The 18,376-nt window shown below is 36.8% G+C and overlaps 1 protein-coding gene across 1 annotated transcript; it reads left to right on the top strand.

The window, feature by feature from the left end:
- Window positions 1–575: 575 nt before the first annotated feature.
- Window positions 576–4,153, top strand: LOC104120385 (uncharacterized). The gene is made up of 6 exons (XM_070186865.1): window positions 576–692; window positions 2,007–2,141; window positions 2,340–2,439; window positions 2,551–2,699; window positions 2,814–3,113; window positions 3,713–4,153. The coding sequence occupies exons 1-6, from the start codon at window positions 576–578 to the stop codon at window positions 4,151–4,153; spliced, it is 1,242 nt and encodes a 413-aa protein (XP_070042966.1).
- Window positions 4,154–18,376: the final 14,223 nt, after the last annotated feature.

Below are 18,376 nucleotides of genomic sequence, written 5' to 3'. Positions count from 1 at the left end.
TTTGGCAGGAGTGAGTTCATTTGGCCCAAGTCTAATTTGTCTATGTTTAAAGAGAAATTTTCACAAACCACTATTGTTTAGTGGTTATTAGTTAGTTGTAGCTATCATTTACTATATTACTTCCTATAGCTATGTTTTTAGTTTTTTTAGAGTGTATTCGATGTATTTAAGCTATTGTATTCATGAATACAGTAGCAAAAATCGGCATGAAACAGGGGATTCCAGCTAGATAATTATTGTATTCGACTGTATTCACGATATGTATTTGTGAATATAGTAACGTAAATAGCGCAATTCATGGCTATTCAGCTATTTTTAAATGGAAAGTGAATCAATTAACATAATAGACTCCTAATATAACTCAACTAACTCAATTACATCACCCATAATCTGTATTTGACGCGAATATGCTGAATATTTTTTCCAGATGATAAATACAACAAAACAGAGCAATCGCCGAGTTTCTAATCCTTCCCTTTTCTGTTGATATTGTTCGTGGGTGTTTTTATTTTCAACCAATAAAATTCAAGATTCATATAATTATATACAGAAATTGGTATAATTCGATTTTATATATGGCAAGTTTAACTGTGCTACTGCGTTATTCTGGCAAATGGGACAGTGAGAGCAACTATGTTGACTATTCGATTGAGAGGATACTAATAAAGGAGTATGCGTCATACAATGATTTGGTTGGTTCAATTTTGAAACAACTCGACATAGATTTGCGCTCAAAGTCAATCAAAATCGAATACAAAGTAGATGAAAATTGCACGCCAATGGAAATACATAACGACATGGGTTACATGGTGTATTTAGGGTTGAAAAAAGTGAACAGAGAATTCGGGATGTATCCTTTATGCATAACAACAATTGACAAATAAGTTGTAGCTGGAGGTAGTTTAATTCAAGGCGACATTGTACAAATTGACGAAGCAAATCAAATGTGTAATTTTGATACAGATGATACACTTGTTATTGAGTCTAATCAATTCAGGAGAACCAATTGAGGTGTTCGAATTGGACACGAATTTGATTATTTCAAAAACTAATCAAAGAGAGGTTATGGCTGGACAAGTATATAAGAATAAGGCTACATTGAAACAGGTGATGGAGCATTATGAAATATCTGAAAGATTTCAATTCCGGGTTGATAGGTCTAATGCTATCAGGTTTGAGCGTTCTTAACTACAACTTGTTAAACATCATGTTATATTCAAATGTATGGTTATGTATATTGAATGTGAAATTGTATATTGCTTCCATGACTGAATTTTTAAATTGTATTTAGATTTGTTTGGATGTATTTACATCACTTTCAAATATTAAACATATAATAATTATTAATGTGACTTTCAAATACATGTATTCATCTGTATTTTACTGATGAATATTTATTACAGTGACTTTCACTGGTTGTTCTTGGATGTATTTATACGTATTTAATTATATATATATAATTACAGTCGTACTCACATGTATACTTGTGTATTTTGAGATTTTTTATATATTGTATTCATGGTAGAATTTTTAAATTGTATTTAGATGTATTCAGATATGTTTGAATGTATTTACATGACTTTTATTGGTGTACCTGTGTATTTCGAACACATGTATTCATCTGTATTTTACTGATAAAATAGATATTATAGTGGCTTTCACTGTTTGTTTTTAGATATATTTATACATATTTAAATGTATATATAGAATTACAGTCTTATTCATATGTATATGTGTGTGTGTGTATATATATATATATATATATATATATATATATATATATATATATATATATATATATATATATGTAACAATGTATTCGCGTGTATATTAGTGAATTGTTAATCATTTATACTCATCGTATATATTGCGAAAAAATTATTTGTAGCTATACATTATTATGTATATCAGAGGATTGTGAATGGAGGTTTAAGGCTTCTAGCATTAACAAATCACAAATGTTCAAAGTGAGAGAGTTCAATGATAAGCATACATGTTCGTTGAAGGATAAGGTGTATGAGCAACGTCAAGCAAGTAGTAGTCTTATCGGAGGTATGATTAGGTCCAAGCTTACTAATCATAAGAGGAAATACACCCCAAAGGATATAATTGATGATGTAAAATCAGATTTTGGTGTAGATGTTAGTTATATGTTGGAGTGGCGGGCTAAAGAAAAGGCAATAAATTTTTTGAGAGGTGAACCGGCTGATTCATACAATAAATTACCATGGTACTTATATACAATGAATATGACATATCATGATTCGCACATTAGAATGGTAAAATCGCCAAAAAATGAGTTCATGTATGTGTATATATCTTTGTATGCCTTTATAAAGGGATTCGATCATTGTAGACCCATTGTGGTTGTGGATGGAAGCCACCTAAAATTGTATTACACCGGGACATTCGTCTTGGCCAGCACGTTGAATGGTGCAGGTGAGTATGGGGATTATAATAAAATTTGTTAATCTTACTGTCTATGAAAGATTGAAATACATATTTTTAATATGTATGCAATTGTCTTTACATGTCATATACTGCCACTAGCATATGGTGTTATTGATTCAGAGAACGATGTTATTTGGTCGTGGTTCTTTGAGCAATTCAAGGAAGCATATGGTGAGAGGAAAAACATATGCATCGTTTCAGATAGGAGTGAGAGTATCATCAAATCTGTATCGAGAGTGTATCCAGTGGTACCACATTTTACTTGTATATGGCATTTATGGAACAACGTATATAAGAAATTCAAAAAGAGTCATTCAAAGTTGAGCGAGATATACTTCTCGATGGCAAAAGCATACACATAGGCTGAATTTGACAGTCTAATAAAGAAGGTAGATATTAGAGTGAAAGAATACTTGGAATTAGCTGGATACGAAAAGTGGGCTAGGTTGTATGCACCTGTTAACAGGGGATGGACCATGACATCAAATATTACTGAGTCAATCAATGCCGCACTTATGTCAGTAAGGGAATTGCCAATATACGACTTCCTCGAAGAAGTTAGGAAGATGTTTGGACGTTGGAAATGCAGCAATCGAAAAGAAGCGTCACAGACATACACAACGCTTGGAAAAAAATACCAGGAGATGCTTACTTTGAATGAGGCAATGTCTACACACATGACTATAAGTTTTTTTTAAGTCATTGTATCATATATTTAGCCCTGGTGCAAGGTATATTTATTTCTGATACAATTTCTACTATTCGAAATACAGTCCATATGCCCATTATATCGTTAGTTGAATTTAATGGTTTTGTTTCTAACCATATGCATTTCATAAGCAGATAGTTACTGTATATCATTGTATTCATAAGTTAAGATGTCATCATCTTTAATATTCTGCCAGCCTACATATAGAATGTATTCCACTGTATTCAATGTATTTCATTGTATACAGCTGTATGTCTTTGTATTTTATATATACATATATGTTTGTATTCAATACATATTTGTTTGAATTCAATATATATGATGATTCTAAAAGATAAATAAAAGTTTACTGTTGTATATTTAAATTATATTTTAATTGTATATATCTATACTGTAATTAATACGTCTATTCTTTGATATATATATATAATTTTTTTTAAAATGTTCAAAACTTATAGGTCTATGTTTAAATGTATTAATACGTCTATTCTTTGATATGCATATAATTTTTTTTTAAATGTTCAAAACTTATAGGTCTATGTTTAAATGTAGGTGGTACCATCGACTGAATACTTGCATATGGTGAACGATGAAGGAAGGCATTACACCGTGTGCCTCTTAGAGAGAAAATGCAGTTGTGGGCGGTTCCAAGTTGACGAATTACCATGCCCACACACTTGGGCTGTCTTGAAGAGCAAGTTTCTAATGCCAGAAGATTATTGCTCTGACTATTACAAACCAAAGTCTGTTGTAATGACATACGAGATGCCCGTGTTTCCGCTGCCAGACCGAAATGAATGGAATATACCAGCACATATATCAGAGGAAGGTGTCTTACCACCCAAATGGAAAAGACCTCCTGGAAGGCCAAAGAAGAAGCGCGATAAGCCGTTCAGTGAATTGCTGCAGAAGAAAAATCAACATTCATGTAGCATATGTGGGCAGGGAGGACATAATAAGCGTACTTGTAGAAATGCTCCACATAGGACTTAGTTCACATTCTGACTTGTATTAGTGCTACAACGATGTGTCATAGATTCCGGTAACATTTTGAAATAATACATATTGATTAGTTGGTGTATTTGAATTTTTGCGTGAATACATTCTGCTGAATATAATTTAGTAAACTGTTGAATACATATTGCATATATATTTTGAATAAATATGAATATATACAGGTGCAGTTAAATCTGAATACATAATTACAATATGCTGAATACATATCAATACAAAATGACTTACACAAACAATACAATCTAAAAACATTTGAATACTTATGAATACAAAATGCAGTACACATACAACATAATATGTAAATATTAGAATACATCTGAATACAAAGTGTATATCACATACAGTACAATCTCTTGAATATATATCAATACATAATGCATATACAACCTGATATATTACTTTATATACAAATACATATATACGTATCTATACAATATGCTAAAGGACCATTTTTAGTAAACTGATGAATGTATATTGTATATATACATCCGTTGAATACATACGAACACAACCTGTTGAATACATATGAATAAAGTTACACAAAACATTGAAACATCGACGGAATACTTGAAATTATCATATATAAACACTGTGGATATAGTGAATAAAATGAAAACATGATTTTTTTTTCTTAACTGAACCCCATCTTTACCAAAACAATATTCAAAAAACAGTATTCACATAAAACTACCTTCCAAAATTACATTCACCTAAAACTACTCTAACACTATCTTCACCGATGTATCCGAATCCGTGATTTGCCTAACGATCTTTGAGGGTGCTTTGTTCTCGCTTATGGTATCAGCGTCTATCTTCCGTATAGCATAGTCCCAAAGGAGGGCACCATATCTTTGACGGAGTAAATTGGCATCAAATGTTGTTTGTGGAACCAAACCAAAAGTGCTCAGAAACTCTGCGTATGCCGCTACATGCAATCCACAATACCTGAAAATGTAGATTAAAACAATTAAAAATAATTCATATTATTATATTTATAAATGATACAAGCAAAGAGGATTGAATACATACATGCTCCCAAATTTTTGTTGAGGTAGATTTGAAATGAAAACAACATCAAAGGAATCAGTTTGTACCTTGTCACTGTATGCTGAGTCATAAGATATCATGACCTGCTGATCCAGTTGGAGATACAGAGGTACAAGCTTAGCAAGCTTATCTATCTCAAAAGCCACATAGGCATCAAGACCTGCTGATCTGTACGAGTCATACACTTTGATACATCTCTCCTTGAATGAGACAACTGTCAATATCCAATAAAGTTTGTCCTTCAAGTTGACTGGTATCAAGACATTGTCAACAATATGCCACGGTACGTTAGCTAGCAATCTGTAGCCCCTTATGTACTCACATACCACATCCTCTTCTTTGGCTACATTTGCATTACTATCTGTATCAGCATACCTGTCGAAGATTTCAGCTATTCTTGTCTTGAATATACAATCAATAGTTGTATACTTGAAGTTGGTTGTTTGGTTGTACTTGCCCTTCTTTCTCAAGTAGTAAAATATGACATCAATATGCTATATATAAAATTGAATACATAGCGTCAGTACATTGAATGAAATCAAGGAAAACAAACTGAATATAGAAACTGAATATAGAAGTATCAACTGCTAAAAACAAATTGAATTTACATAATTCTGTTAGATACATACTGATACATAATTGGCATACTGAAAACAAACTGAATATAAATTGGCATCACCTGTTAGATACATAATGCTGAATACATAGATGTATTTAATATTGAATACAGTTAAATACATTCTGATAACTAAATACATATTGATAACGAAACATACTGCTTTATATCAGTCGTACAGTTAAGAAACTAATCAAGAATACATACTACTTTTAAAAAATTGCTAGAGAAAACCGTGAAATAAATATAAATCTGAATGTAGTTAAATACACAAGATACACATAACTAATTAAATTGACCCCAGCAGCAGATGTATATTAACAGCAACATAGAACAAACAGAACTCATAGAAAACATATGTTTACATAGCACATCAACAATATAAATACAAATGCATACAAAATTTGTATGAGTTCTCAAATTGTGAAATATACAATTAGACAAACCAAACAGAAAAAAATGAATTAAACTGAATTTGGAAGGGGTATATCTTATATTGTCATTCCATAGTTTATCGTCAAATGAGAGAAGGTAAAACCAATTTTTTGAAGTGACTTGATCAACTCCAAAATCCAACGGTATATGCAGTGTTGACTTGTTCTTCTTGTAATGGTCTTCCAAATCACTTCTACAAGGAATTGAAAAAAATATTATATCTACTTTCTAAATTATAAATACATATTAGACATATCGGGTAAAAAATACATCTAAGTATGCAATCCAAGCTTAAATACATCTAAATACTGTTTAAATACAATCCAAGCTTAAATACATCTAAAAATTATTTGAATGCTTATGAATACATCTACATATAATATGCAAAGATCAAAGTAATGAGTATAAATACAGTGCATTTAGAATACAAATAAATACATCTACATACATAGTTCAATTAAAAGAATAGTGAAGGTTGTTATAGAAAATGCATTTTTAAAACCCTTAAAACAAATTTGAAACTGAAATGACATATATATAAATGTATACTGTAGTATGTATGTTACAATATACATGAGTAAACTGAATAATAATAAAAGATGTTTTAAAATATGTATTTATATAATCCTGAATACTTATGTATAACTGAAGTCACATGTATATACTTGTATTTTATAATGTGTATGATGTTGTATAGATGATTAATCTGAATAATAGCAGAAACTAAATTACAATATATATTCTGAATATATTTATATAAACATATACTAAAGAGGTTAAAAAATGTTAACCTCTGCATTCTCGCCGACAGCTATATCACTCTGTTTTTGGCTTTTGGGATTATCTTGCAAGTTGGCATCAGATGACATTTGAATACCATCATCACGTCTCCCTGTGTTTTTCTATTCTCTGGTATACCATTTTCGTATCCTGATTGGCTTTAACCTGGTCAGAAAGCTTCTTAAAGTTTTCATTGATCAATGTTCTTAGAGACGTGAACTCGCCCATCACCTAGTCAATACACAAATAATTAGAGAGGTGTTGGAAAAATATATGAATGTTAATTTTCAAACTGTAATGTTTAATATGTGCATACAAAACTCACATATTCTTTGAATGAATTTAGATCATTGCTCAAAGAAGATACTTCATCTGTTTTAGAATCTGCTGGCTTCTTATCATGCAATAAAGTTTCTTAGATTTCAGATGTGCCCGCAGGAGGAATCTTGGATTGAGTCTCTGCATTTGAGGGATCTATAATCTGTTGTTTGCGCTTTTTGTAGGGCGGTGATAAAGATGGACCAACACTTGCATCATGTTTCTTCTTAGGCTGAAGATGCGGTGTAGGACTAAAGTCATCCAAATCATTTACATACTTGTCTGAATGAGTAGGAGTAGGACTGTTCTCTACATCAACGCCTCCTGGAGGAATTTGAATAACAACAAGCTCTATATCGCTTGGTTGGATGTCATTGTAAACAATCTGAAAATCGAAATACACTCAAAGTGAACGATCTTTGCTGTATGATTACAAAGTTATGCTCATTGAATTAAATACGTATTTGTATATTGTTTTCTGTATTATAATGTATTCAAGTTAATTTGGAAAACAAGGAAGTAAAATGTAGGTTGTGTGCAACTGTATTTATTATTTATTTCTAACACTGTATTATGTATTACACATTATTTGACCTAATTTTGAAAAAGGGCCATTGATGTCTGATGCATTGAACTATATTTCAATGAAAATTTCAACAAATGATTTCACTAACAGAAATATATTCTTAAAAAAAAATCAGCCACTTAACAAATAGTAAATTATCATATTTCCCTGATCATTGAACATGCCGTTCATCAGATAAGCATAAGTTGGCTGGTTGATAGTGGATCTCCAATTGAGTATTCTGGGTATCCGGTTATCAACTCACAGTGCAATTTTGGGGTCAACCTTTGAACAATACTCGTAAAACCATACTTGCATGGCGAGAGGCATCCCAGCTATCCTATAGTACTTCTTCTGAGAATCCATCTTCTTGCTAATAGATTTAATAAGGTATTAGAATGCATCAATATCCCATGGATAATATCTCCCACTCTCGACCAAGTTAAAATGTAGTCTTGGGATGGTTGTGTTGTTCTTCTTAGATGAAAATATGAAAGTGTGTATGAAATACAACACAACTATCTTGATGGCATCCCCATCGTTGTCATGACCCCAATTCTTGTCATCAAAGCATGTCAACAAATCTTTCTTCTTGACATTCTTTGCACCGCCAAAGTATGTCTCAATAATCCGGTTAGGCAGCTTTGTGTCGAACTGAAAATCTTCAGGGTCACCAACACAATTGAGACCAGTGACAAGCGCAAACTCCCTGATTGAGAAGGATAATGTTGTACCATTGACGTATATTGAAAATACATCGTCATGACTTCCTTCTAACTGTAGAACCATGAAGCACCTGAACAATTGATGTTGGACCTCACAACGCTTCATATCAAGAAAACTTCCAAAATAAGTAGTACCCAATATTTTGTACTGCTCTAGAGTAAGTTTTTCTTTGAGGTCGGAGACTATGTCTGTGTTAGTATATGAACTGACATGCGGTGATGAAATAGGCAGGTGTTTCACAAATAGTTTAATTTCCTGCATACAATAAGAATTACAAAAAGATTTCATATGTCAACAGCAATACATAACTCATTAATTTTTTTGAATACATATAAATACAACTAAGTATAATATGCAAAATACACTCGAGTAAGAAATTAGTGATGGAAATAGTTGTATACATATAAATACATCCATATACAACAATCAAAAGTCATTGTAATTGTAACGACCCGGCCAGTTATTTTGAATATTATAACCCCGTTCTCCTATTTACTGCTCAATTTATGCCTTGCAATTAATTTATGACTTATCAGGTTAGTTGGTTCAGGTCCGGAAGGAATTCGGAGTGAAATGAGACACTTAGTATCATAATTAAAAATTTTAAGATAGAAAAGTTGTCCGGATTTGAAATTAGATGTAAATGACCTCAAATCTGAAATTTTATGATTTCAATAGCTACGTATGGTGATTTTGGGCTTAGGAGTGTGTCAGAAAAATTTTTTGGAGGTCCGTAGAGGAATTAGGCTTGAAATGCCGAAAGTTGAATTTTTGAGAAGTTTGACCGGGGGGTTGACTTTTTGATATCGGGGTCGAAATCCGATTCTAAAAATTTGAGTACCTCCGTTATGTAATTTATGACTTGTGCGCAAAATTTAAGGTAAATCGAACGTGATTTGGTAGGTTCCAGAGTCGTTTGTAGAAATTAAAAATTTTAAAGTTCATTAGGCTTGAATTGGGGTGTAATTCATGGTTTTAGCTTTGTTTGAGGTGATTTGAGGGTTCAACTAAGTCCATATGATGATTTAGGACTTGTTGGTATATTTGGTTGAGGTCCCGAGGGGCTCAGGTGAGTTTTGGATGGTTAACGGATCATCTTTGGCCTTCGTGAGATTGTTGATATCTGCTGCTGCATTTTTCTGATTTTCTCTTTCGCGTTCGCGAAGAGTGTTTTTTGAGTGTGAGGTTTTGTTCTTTGCGACGCGAAGGGGAGGACGCGAACGCGAAGGCATGATCGAAGACCAGGGGGTCAAAGACCACGATCGAAGGCAGGGTCGAGGATCAGGATCGAAGTCACGATCGAGCCCAGGGTCGAGGGCCACGATCGAAGGCCAGGATCTAGGACCTCGATCGAAGGCCAAGATCGAGGCCGAACCGAGGCTGTCTTGGCAGAATTATAAAAATTGGGACTTCGTCCCATTCGCCATTTTTGGCAAATTGGAGCTTGAGGAGAGGGGATATTTGATAGATTTTCAAGGAAACACATGAGGTAAGTCCCTTGTGATCATTTCTACTCCATAATATTGAAGTATCATCGAATAATCCGAATAGATTACATGTTTTTGAGGTGTAAATCGGAGATTTGAACTTAGAAATTTGGAAATATGATTTGTAGATTTGAGGGTTGAGTTGAGGTCGTAATTTGGTAAAACTGGTATGGGTAGACTCGTGATTGAATGGGCTTTCGAATTTTGTAACTTTTGTCGGGTTCTGAGACGTGGGCCCACATGCGATTTTTGAGCTAAAATTCGGATTTTTATGGAAAATTATATTTTTCATATGGAAATAATTCCAATAAATTTTATTGACTGAAATGAATTATTTTTGAATAGATTCTAAGCATTCAGAGGCCGATTTGCGAGGCAAAGGCATAGCAGAGTGAACAATATCACGCTCTAAGGTAAGTAACAGTTATAAGTCTGGTCCTGATGGTATGAAACCCCAGATTTTGTGTCCTGTGATTATTTTGGAGGTGACACACATGCTAGGTGACGGGCGTGTGGGCGTGCACCGAAGGGATTGTGACTTGATCTGTCCCGTGAAATTATAAAGTTGAATAACTTGTTAGCTATATGCTCTCTATGTGTTGAAGAAATTTGACTGTAAATCATGTTAGAAATCATGCTTAGGCTATGTGATAGTACTGTTGGGACCCACAGAGGTCACGTACTTATTGAATTATTTGCTAATTGTTATCTTGTGCTAAGTCATGATTTTACTTGCGAATCAAACCTCAGTCTTTCTTGATATTTGTTGATGCATTATGTTATCATTGTTTGGACTGATCTTTGTGATTCCTGAGAGCCCGATAGACTAGAGAGGTTGAGGACTGAGTAAGGCCGAGGGCCTGTCGGTGAGATAAGGATATTATGGCATGCGAGTTGTCTGTGTAGGATATTATAGCACATGAGTTGTTCGTGCAGCACGTGAGTTGTCCGTGCGGATTATGGCGCTTGGGCTGTAGGAGCCCCTCCGAAGTCTGTACACCCCCAGTGAGCGCGGGTACCCATTGAGTGTGAGTGCTGAGGGCTGAGAGCCGAGTGGTTGAGCTGTTGTGATGAGCTGATTGACTGTTGCTTGAGAGGCTGTACTTGCTTTGCATTTGTTGTTGCACTTGGTTGCTATCTGTCATTGTTGTAAAATCTCTGAAAGATTTTATATCCTGATTACATGAAATTGAACTGTATAAAAATTGATTTGACTTAAACTGCCGGATTTGAAAGCATGTCTATTCTTTGCTGGAATTACTGAAAGTGAACTGTAACTGTGTAGCTTGTCATTATCTTCAGTTCCTTAGTTATTATTATTACTTGCTAAGTTGGTTGTACTCATACTACACCCTGCACTTCGTGTGCAGATCCAGGTATTCTCGGACATAGCGGGTGTTGATCATTTCGCGCAGTTGATTTTCAGGAGATTCAGAGGTAGCTGTCGTGTTTCGCAGACCTTGTCTCTCTTTCCCTATTTCTTTGTTTACTGTATTTTGGTCTTAGACTATTATAGGCCTTATGTTCCAGATTTGTATCCATATTAGATGCTCATGTACTCAGTGGCACCAGGTTTTGGGGAGTGTCCGTGTGAGTATTTATGGGATTTTAAATTTTATTAAATTATTGTATTTTTAAACTTAAGAGAAATTGTGGTTTATCGAGATTATCGGCTTGCCTAGTATCGAGATAGGCGCCATCATGGCAGGTTGGGATTTTGGGCCGTGACAAGCTGGTATGAGAGCCTAGGTTACATAGGTCTCACGAGTCATGAGCAGGTTTAGTAGAGTCTTGCGGATCGGTACGGAGACGTCTGTACTTATCTTCGAGAGGCTGCGGAACCCTTAGGAAAATTTCACTTTCTTGTATATTGTCGTGCAAATTTGTTGATTCTGGAAACTAAATTTCTGCTATTCTATCCTCTCACAGATGGTGAGGACACGTACTACCGGATCGGACGGTCAGCCACGAGTGCACCAGTTAGGGCCGCGAGAGGCCGGGGTCGAGGTAGAGGTCGTGGTGTAGCTCATACCATAGTTGGACCAGCACCTGTAGTACCACCAGTTGCTCCATCTCAGGAGCAGATTCAGGATATAGCTAAGCAGACAGGATCAGCTCAGGCACCAGCTGTGCCCATTGAGATTCCAGGCCTTCAGGAAACTTTGGCCCAGATATTGGCAGCTTGCACTGGTCTTGCTCAGGTGGTTTCGGCTGAGGCCGCACCTGCCACTTCTCAGGCCGGGGGAGTTACTCATACCCCTGTAGTCCGTACTCCATACCAGGTAGTACAGGGACTTCAGATACCGGGGGCACTACCAACCCAGCCGGTTGTAGCTGCTCAGGCCCCGGTAGTTCCTGTTATGGCAGATGATGAGCAGAGGAGACTTGAGAGATTTGAGAGGCTTCGACCTCCACCTTTTAGCGGTGCTGAGTCAGAGGATGCCCAGGGTTTTCTGGATAAGTGTCAGCGGATGCTTCAGACAACAGGTATTCTGGAGACCAGTGGGGTCTCATTCACTACTTTTCAATTTTCTGGGGCTTCCTTCAGATGGTGGGAGTCTTATGAGAGATGTAGGCCGGTCGGTGCAGCACCCCTTACCTGGCAGCAGTTCTCCGGTCTATTCCTGGAGAAGTTCGTGCCTCAGTCCCGCAGAGAGGAGCTGCGCATGCAGTTTGAGCAGCTTCGTCAGGGTGATATGTCCGTGACATAATATGAGATGAGATTTTCAGAATTGGCCTGTCATGCTATCTGGTTGATTCCCACGGACAGGGAAAGGATCAGGAGATTCATAGATGGCCTCATTTTTCAGCTGCGATTACTTATGACTTGAGAGAGAGTGTCTGGTGCTAATTTCGACGAGGTTGTTGACATTGCTCATCAGATTGAGATAGTTCGCAGCCAGGAGCGGGTTGAGAGGGAGGCTAATAGGCCTCGTGGTTTCGGTGATTTCAGCGGTGTTCCTTCAGGGGGTCAGTTTTACCGTGGTAGGGGCCGTTCTTACAGACACGCTCAGGCGGGTCGTCCAGGTCATTGTCGTGCATCAGCTAGCCATGGTTGTTACAGTGCTCACTCATGCCAGTCTTCATTCAGTGCACTACCAGTGCAGAGTTCTCATCATGCCTCGTTTGCTCAGTCTTCTACAGGTAATTCTTCGGGTTATCAGAAGCAGCAGTTCCGTCAGAGGAGGGGTTGTTTTGAGTGCGGAGAGTTGGGTCATTTCAAGAGAGATTGTCCTAGGCTGTTGAGTGGGGCTCCACAGCAGAGTTCTCGACCAACGGCACCAGCATCAGCAGTTACACTACCCGCCCATCCAGCTCGGGGTGGGGGTCAGGCAACTAGGGGTCGCCCAAGAGGGGGAGGCTGATCAGGTGGCGGGCAAGCTCGATTCTATGCTTTTCCTGCCAGGCCAGATGCTATTGCCTCAGACACAGTGATCACAGGTATTGTTTCAGTGTGCCACAGGGAGGCTTCTATATTATTTGGCCCTGGTTCCACTTATTCATATGTATCATCATATTTTGCTCATTATCTGGATATGCCCTGCGAGTCCTTAGTTTCTGTCACGACCCAATTTTCCCTCTGTCTAGGTATCGTGATGGCACCTAGTCTTAAAGACTAGGTAAGCCTAACAATAATTAAAACAACATTGTTTAAATAGAATCTCTTAAAACTCTCGAAACCGGTAGTACAATTCATAAGCTCTACAGAGTGTTTGCTAGAAAACTTCTAAGTACAACTGTCTAGAAATAAGAATAAACAATGCAAAACGAAAAGTTGAAGGTGACTCTGAAGCCTGCGAACGCAGCAGCAGGTTTACCTTGAGTCTCCATAGTAACAGTCCACACAGATAGTTAACGAACAAGTACTTGGATCTGCACAAAAAAATGTACAAAAGAGTAGCATGAGCACACCACAGCGGTGCCCGACAAGTATCAAGACTAACCTCGGTGAAGTAGTAGCGAGGACTAGTCAAGACACCCGTTGGTCTAATAAACTGAACAAGTATAAGTATAGGGATGACAGAACATGACATCTATCTAAGGACCCCGAGATATGGCTAACGACATAGCAACTGCAATAAGGAAGGAAAAACAGCAAGTAACAGCGGAACACCAGAATAAGACACAGAAGAATGAACGAAAACACAACCCAAATCCAGAAATCACAATACAGTAAAGGCAAGTAGTAACTCAGCAGCAGCAATAGTTTTCACATCAGGTCTCAGCCAACAACCCCAATAAATTAGTCAAAATCCTTCAAGTGTAAACTTTCACCCGTAAGTTTTTTTTTTTTAAATTGAGGTCTTTAGAATATAATCCTTTCCAATAAAAAATTATTTTTGGAATATACTTCCTTCAAACATAGTTCTTTCAAGATAAAACCTTTCAAATATAAACTTTTCAAATAATTAGCCTTCAAACATAGTTCTTTCAAGATAAATACTTTTCAACTATAACCCTTTCAAATAAATATCTTCAAATATAGTTCCTTCGAGATAAATACTTTTCAAATTAAACTTTTCAAATAATTAGCCTTCAAACATAGTTCTTTCAAGATAAATACTTTTCAAATATAACCCTTTCAAATAAATATCTTCAAATATAGTTCCTTCGAGATAAATACTTTTCAAATATAAACTTTTCAAATAATTAGCCTTCAAACATAGTTCCTTCAAGATAAATACTTTTCAAGTATAACCCTTTCAAATAAATATCTTCAAATATAGTTCCTTCGAGATAAATACTTTTCAAATATAAACTTTTCAAATCATATCCTTCGAGTATAAGTCACCCTGTAACACCTGAGCATGGAAGATTTGCAGCCCCGAACACAGATATAACCACAGCGAGGAATCTACCGGAATACCGTCCCGTAATCCCAAAATAAATATGCAGTGCTGGGGGATCTCCCGAAATACGTCCATAGTCCCAAAGTAAATATGCAAGACAGGGGGATCTCCCAGAATACGTCTGTAGTCCCAATTTAAATATGCAGTGATGGGGGATCTCCCGGAATACGTCCGTAGTCCCAATTTAAATATGCAGTGCAGGGGGATCTCCCGGAATACGTCTGTAGTCCCAAAGTAAATATGCAAGACAGGGAGATCTCCCGAAATACGTCCGTAGTCCCAATTTAAATATGCAGTACTGGGGGATCTCCCAGAATATGTCTGTAGTCCCAATTTAAATATGCAGCGCAAACAACAGAGATAATAACTATAACACGACAGAAACCTCGTAAATCACCACAACGAGTACAAAAGCAACAATGACAGAAATGCAAAGTACGGCGAGCAAATCAACTCAAGAATTTAAATCACAAGAACGGTATAACTCATTCACAAGAAATAATTACATTAAAGAATGTAAGGCACAAGGAGAACAGCTTAACAAGGGAAAACAAAACAAAAATGTAGCAACGATTCCACAATATTCAAGTCAACAATAAGAAGCCAACACGAGTCAAATAGTTCCAAATAATGGCAAGTCAACAAAGATATAGATTATCTAAACTCCTTTTGAGGTTGAGCAATTACGAGGAAAATTCAACAATTCAAATAAGGATAAGCAGCGGAAGATAATCATAACTCCAATTAAGACTAAACAATTATAGGGTGAGAAAGTAATGATTTCAATTAAAGATAAGCAGTTATGAAAAAAAATATAGCACGACGATAGAAGAGGTAAAATCTTTGGTTAAGTCGAATAAGGGTCAAATAGACAGTAAGAGTGAATCCTAAAGCAATTATCTCTAGTCAAAGCATGTAGAGGTGAAACTAGCAAATAGAAATTTAAAAATATCAAAAACAACATCATACACAGTGAATATAAGGACATAAGAACCCTAAAAGGCCAACTTTCCACAAATAGGTCTGAGCACGCGCTCGTCACCTCGCGTACACAGACTACAATCAACATAGATAACTCAAATCCTAAGGGGTAGTTTCCCCACACAAGGTTAGGCAAGATACTTACTTCGAGTCAAGCTCAATAAATCCGTAAGAATGCCCTTTCCACGAATATCCGGCTCTGGATGGCCCAAATCTAGCCAAAAGAAATTACATATCATAATTACAACAATAATAGACTCATCTAATTAACGAAATCAATATTTTAACAAAAATTTCGAAATTAACTCAACATCGCCCGTGGGGCTCACTTCTCGGAATCAGGTAAAAATCACAAAATATGAACACCCATTCACTCACGAGTCCAACCACGAATTACTCAAATCCGACCACAAATCCCCTTTCAAAACTCGAAATCTTCATTGAAGAAGTTCTTCAAATTTTTCCAATTTCAACCCCAAAAATTCGAAAGTAAATGGAGAAAACAACTATAGATTAATGTAATACAACCAAAAATGAGTTAGGAATCATTACCCCAAAGTTTCCTCTGAAAATCCCTCAAACAATCGCCAAATTCCGAGCTCTCAAGTCCAAAAATGAAGAATGAAACCAAACCCTCGGATTTCTCTTTTCTGCCCAGGCGTGACCGCACCTGCGCATAATTAGCCATATCTGCGCGACTGCAGGTGCGCACGTCCAAGCCGCACCTGTGCTTCCTCTCGCTTCTGCGCGCCAATATCCGCATCTGCGGGCATCATAGATGCGAAATTTTCCTCGCACCTGCGACCCCTGGCACTCCTCTATTTTTCCGCTTCTGCGCTTGCCTCTCCGCACGTGCGCTCTTGCACCTGCGGTCTCTTCTTCGCAGGTGCAAAAATACCAGAAGCCTGAAGACTTAGCAGTAACACAAATCAAACTTTTAATCCGTTAAGCACCCGAAACTCACCCGAGGCCCCTGGGACCTCAACAAAACATACCAACCAATCCTAATACATCATACGAACTTAGTCGAGCCTTAAAGTCACATCAAACAACATTAAAACCACGAATCGCACCATGAATCAAACTTATAAATTTCAATTCTTTCAACTTCTAAAACTCGTGCTGAAACCTATTAAATCACCCCGGAATAATGTCAAATTTTGCAAGCAAGTCCTAAATAACATAACGGAGTTGTTCCAACTCTCGGAATTGCATTCCGACCCCGATATCAAAAAGTTCACTTCCGGTCCAAATCTCCAAAAATTTGACTTTCGCCATTTCAAGCCTAAATTAGCTACAGACCTCAGATTTATAGTCCGAACACGCTCCTAAGTCCAAAATCACCCAACGGAGCTAATAGAACTAACGGAACTCCATTCTGGAGTTGTCTTCATATAGTTCCGACTACGGTCAAAATCCTTAGAATTAAGCTCCCGTTTTAGGGACTAAGTGTCCCAAATCACTCTGAATCATCCGTGAATTGAATTCAACCATGCACGCAAGTTAATACACATAATATGAAGCTGCTTAGGGCCTTATGCCACCGGACGGGGCTTAAATTTTCAAAATGACCGGCCGGGTCGTTACAGTTTCACCTGTTTGTGTATCTACATCGGTGGGCAATATTATTACTGTGGATCGTGTGTATTGGTCATGTGTGGTAACTATTGGGGAACTGGAGACTAGAGTTGATCTCTTATTACTCGGTATGGTTGATTTCGATGTAATCCTAGGTATGGATTGGTTGTCTCCATGTCATGCTATTCTGGATTGTCACGTAAAAATCATGACGTTGACGATGACGGGGTTGCCAAAGGTTGAATGGAGAGGTTCTCTGGATTTTGTTCCCATCAGGGTAATTTCTTATTTGAAGGCCCAACGTATGGTTGGAAAGAGATGTCTGTCATATTTGGCCTTTGTGAGAGATGTTGATATTGATACTCCTATTATTGATTCAGTACCGGTCGTGCGAGACTTTCCGGATGTATTTCCTGCAGACCTGCTGGGTATACCACCCGACATGGATATTGATTTCGGTATTGACTCGGTGTACGACACTCAACCTATTTCTATTCCTCTGTATCGTATGACACCAGGTGAGTTAAAAGAATTGAAAGAGCAACTTCAGGAACTCCTTGAAAAGGGGTTTATTAGGCCTAGTGCGTCACATTGGGGTGCACCAGTTCTGTTTGTCAAAAAGAAAGATGGTACTATGCGAATGTGCATTGATTATAGGCAATTGAACAAAGTTACAATCAAGAATAAATATCCATTGCCGCGTATTGATGATTTATTTGACCGGCTTCAGGGAGCGAGAGTGTTCTCCAAAATTGATTTGAGATCTGGGTATCACCAGTTGAAAAATCGGGATTCGAATATTCTAAAGACGGCATTCAA

Source organism: Nicotiana tomentosiformis, chromosome 10, assembly GCF_000390325.3.
Source record: "Nicotiana tomentosiformis chromosome 10, ASM39032v3, whole genome shotgun sequence".
NCBI lineage: Eukaryota > Viridiplantae > Streptophyta > Magnoliopsida > Solanales > Solanaceae > Nicotiana > Nicotiana tomentosiformis.
This window is presented reverse-complemented; position numbering and strand designations above follow the sequence as displayed.

What these genes read in the sequence shown, in the direction of transcription:
- LOC104120385 (XM_070186865.1), top strand. Translation starts at nt 576, where the DNA reads ATGGCAAGTTTAACTGTGCTACTGCGTTATTCTGGCAAATGGGACAGT. An exon ending in CAGCACGTTGAATGGTGCAG is followed by an intron (nt 2,440 to 2,550) that starts GTGAGTATGGGG and finishes TACTGCCACTAG; the next exon opens with CATATGGTGTTATTGATTCA. An exon ending in TATCGAGAGTGTATCCAGTG is followed by an intron (nt 2,700 to 2,813) that starts GTACCACATTTT and finishes GCATACACATAG; the next exon opens with GCTGAATTTGACAGTCTAAT.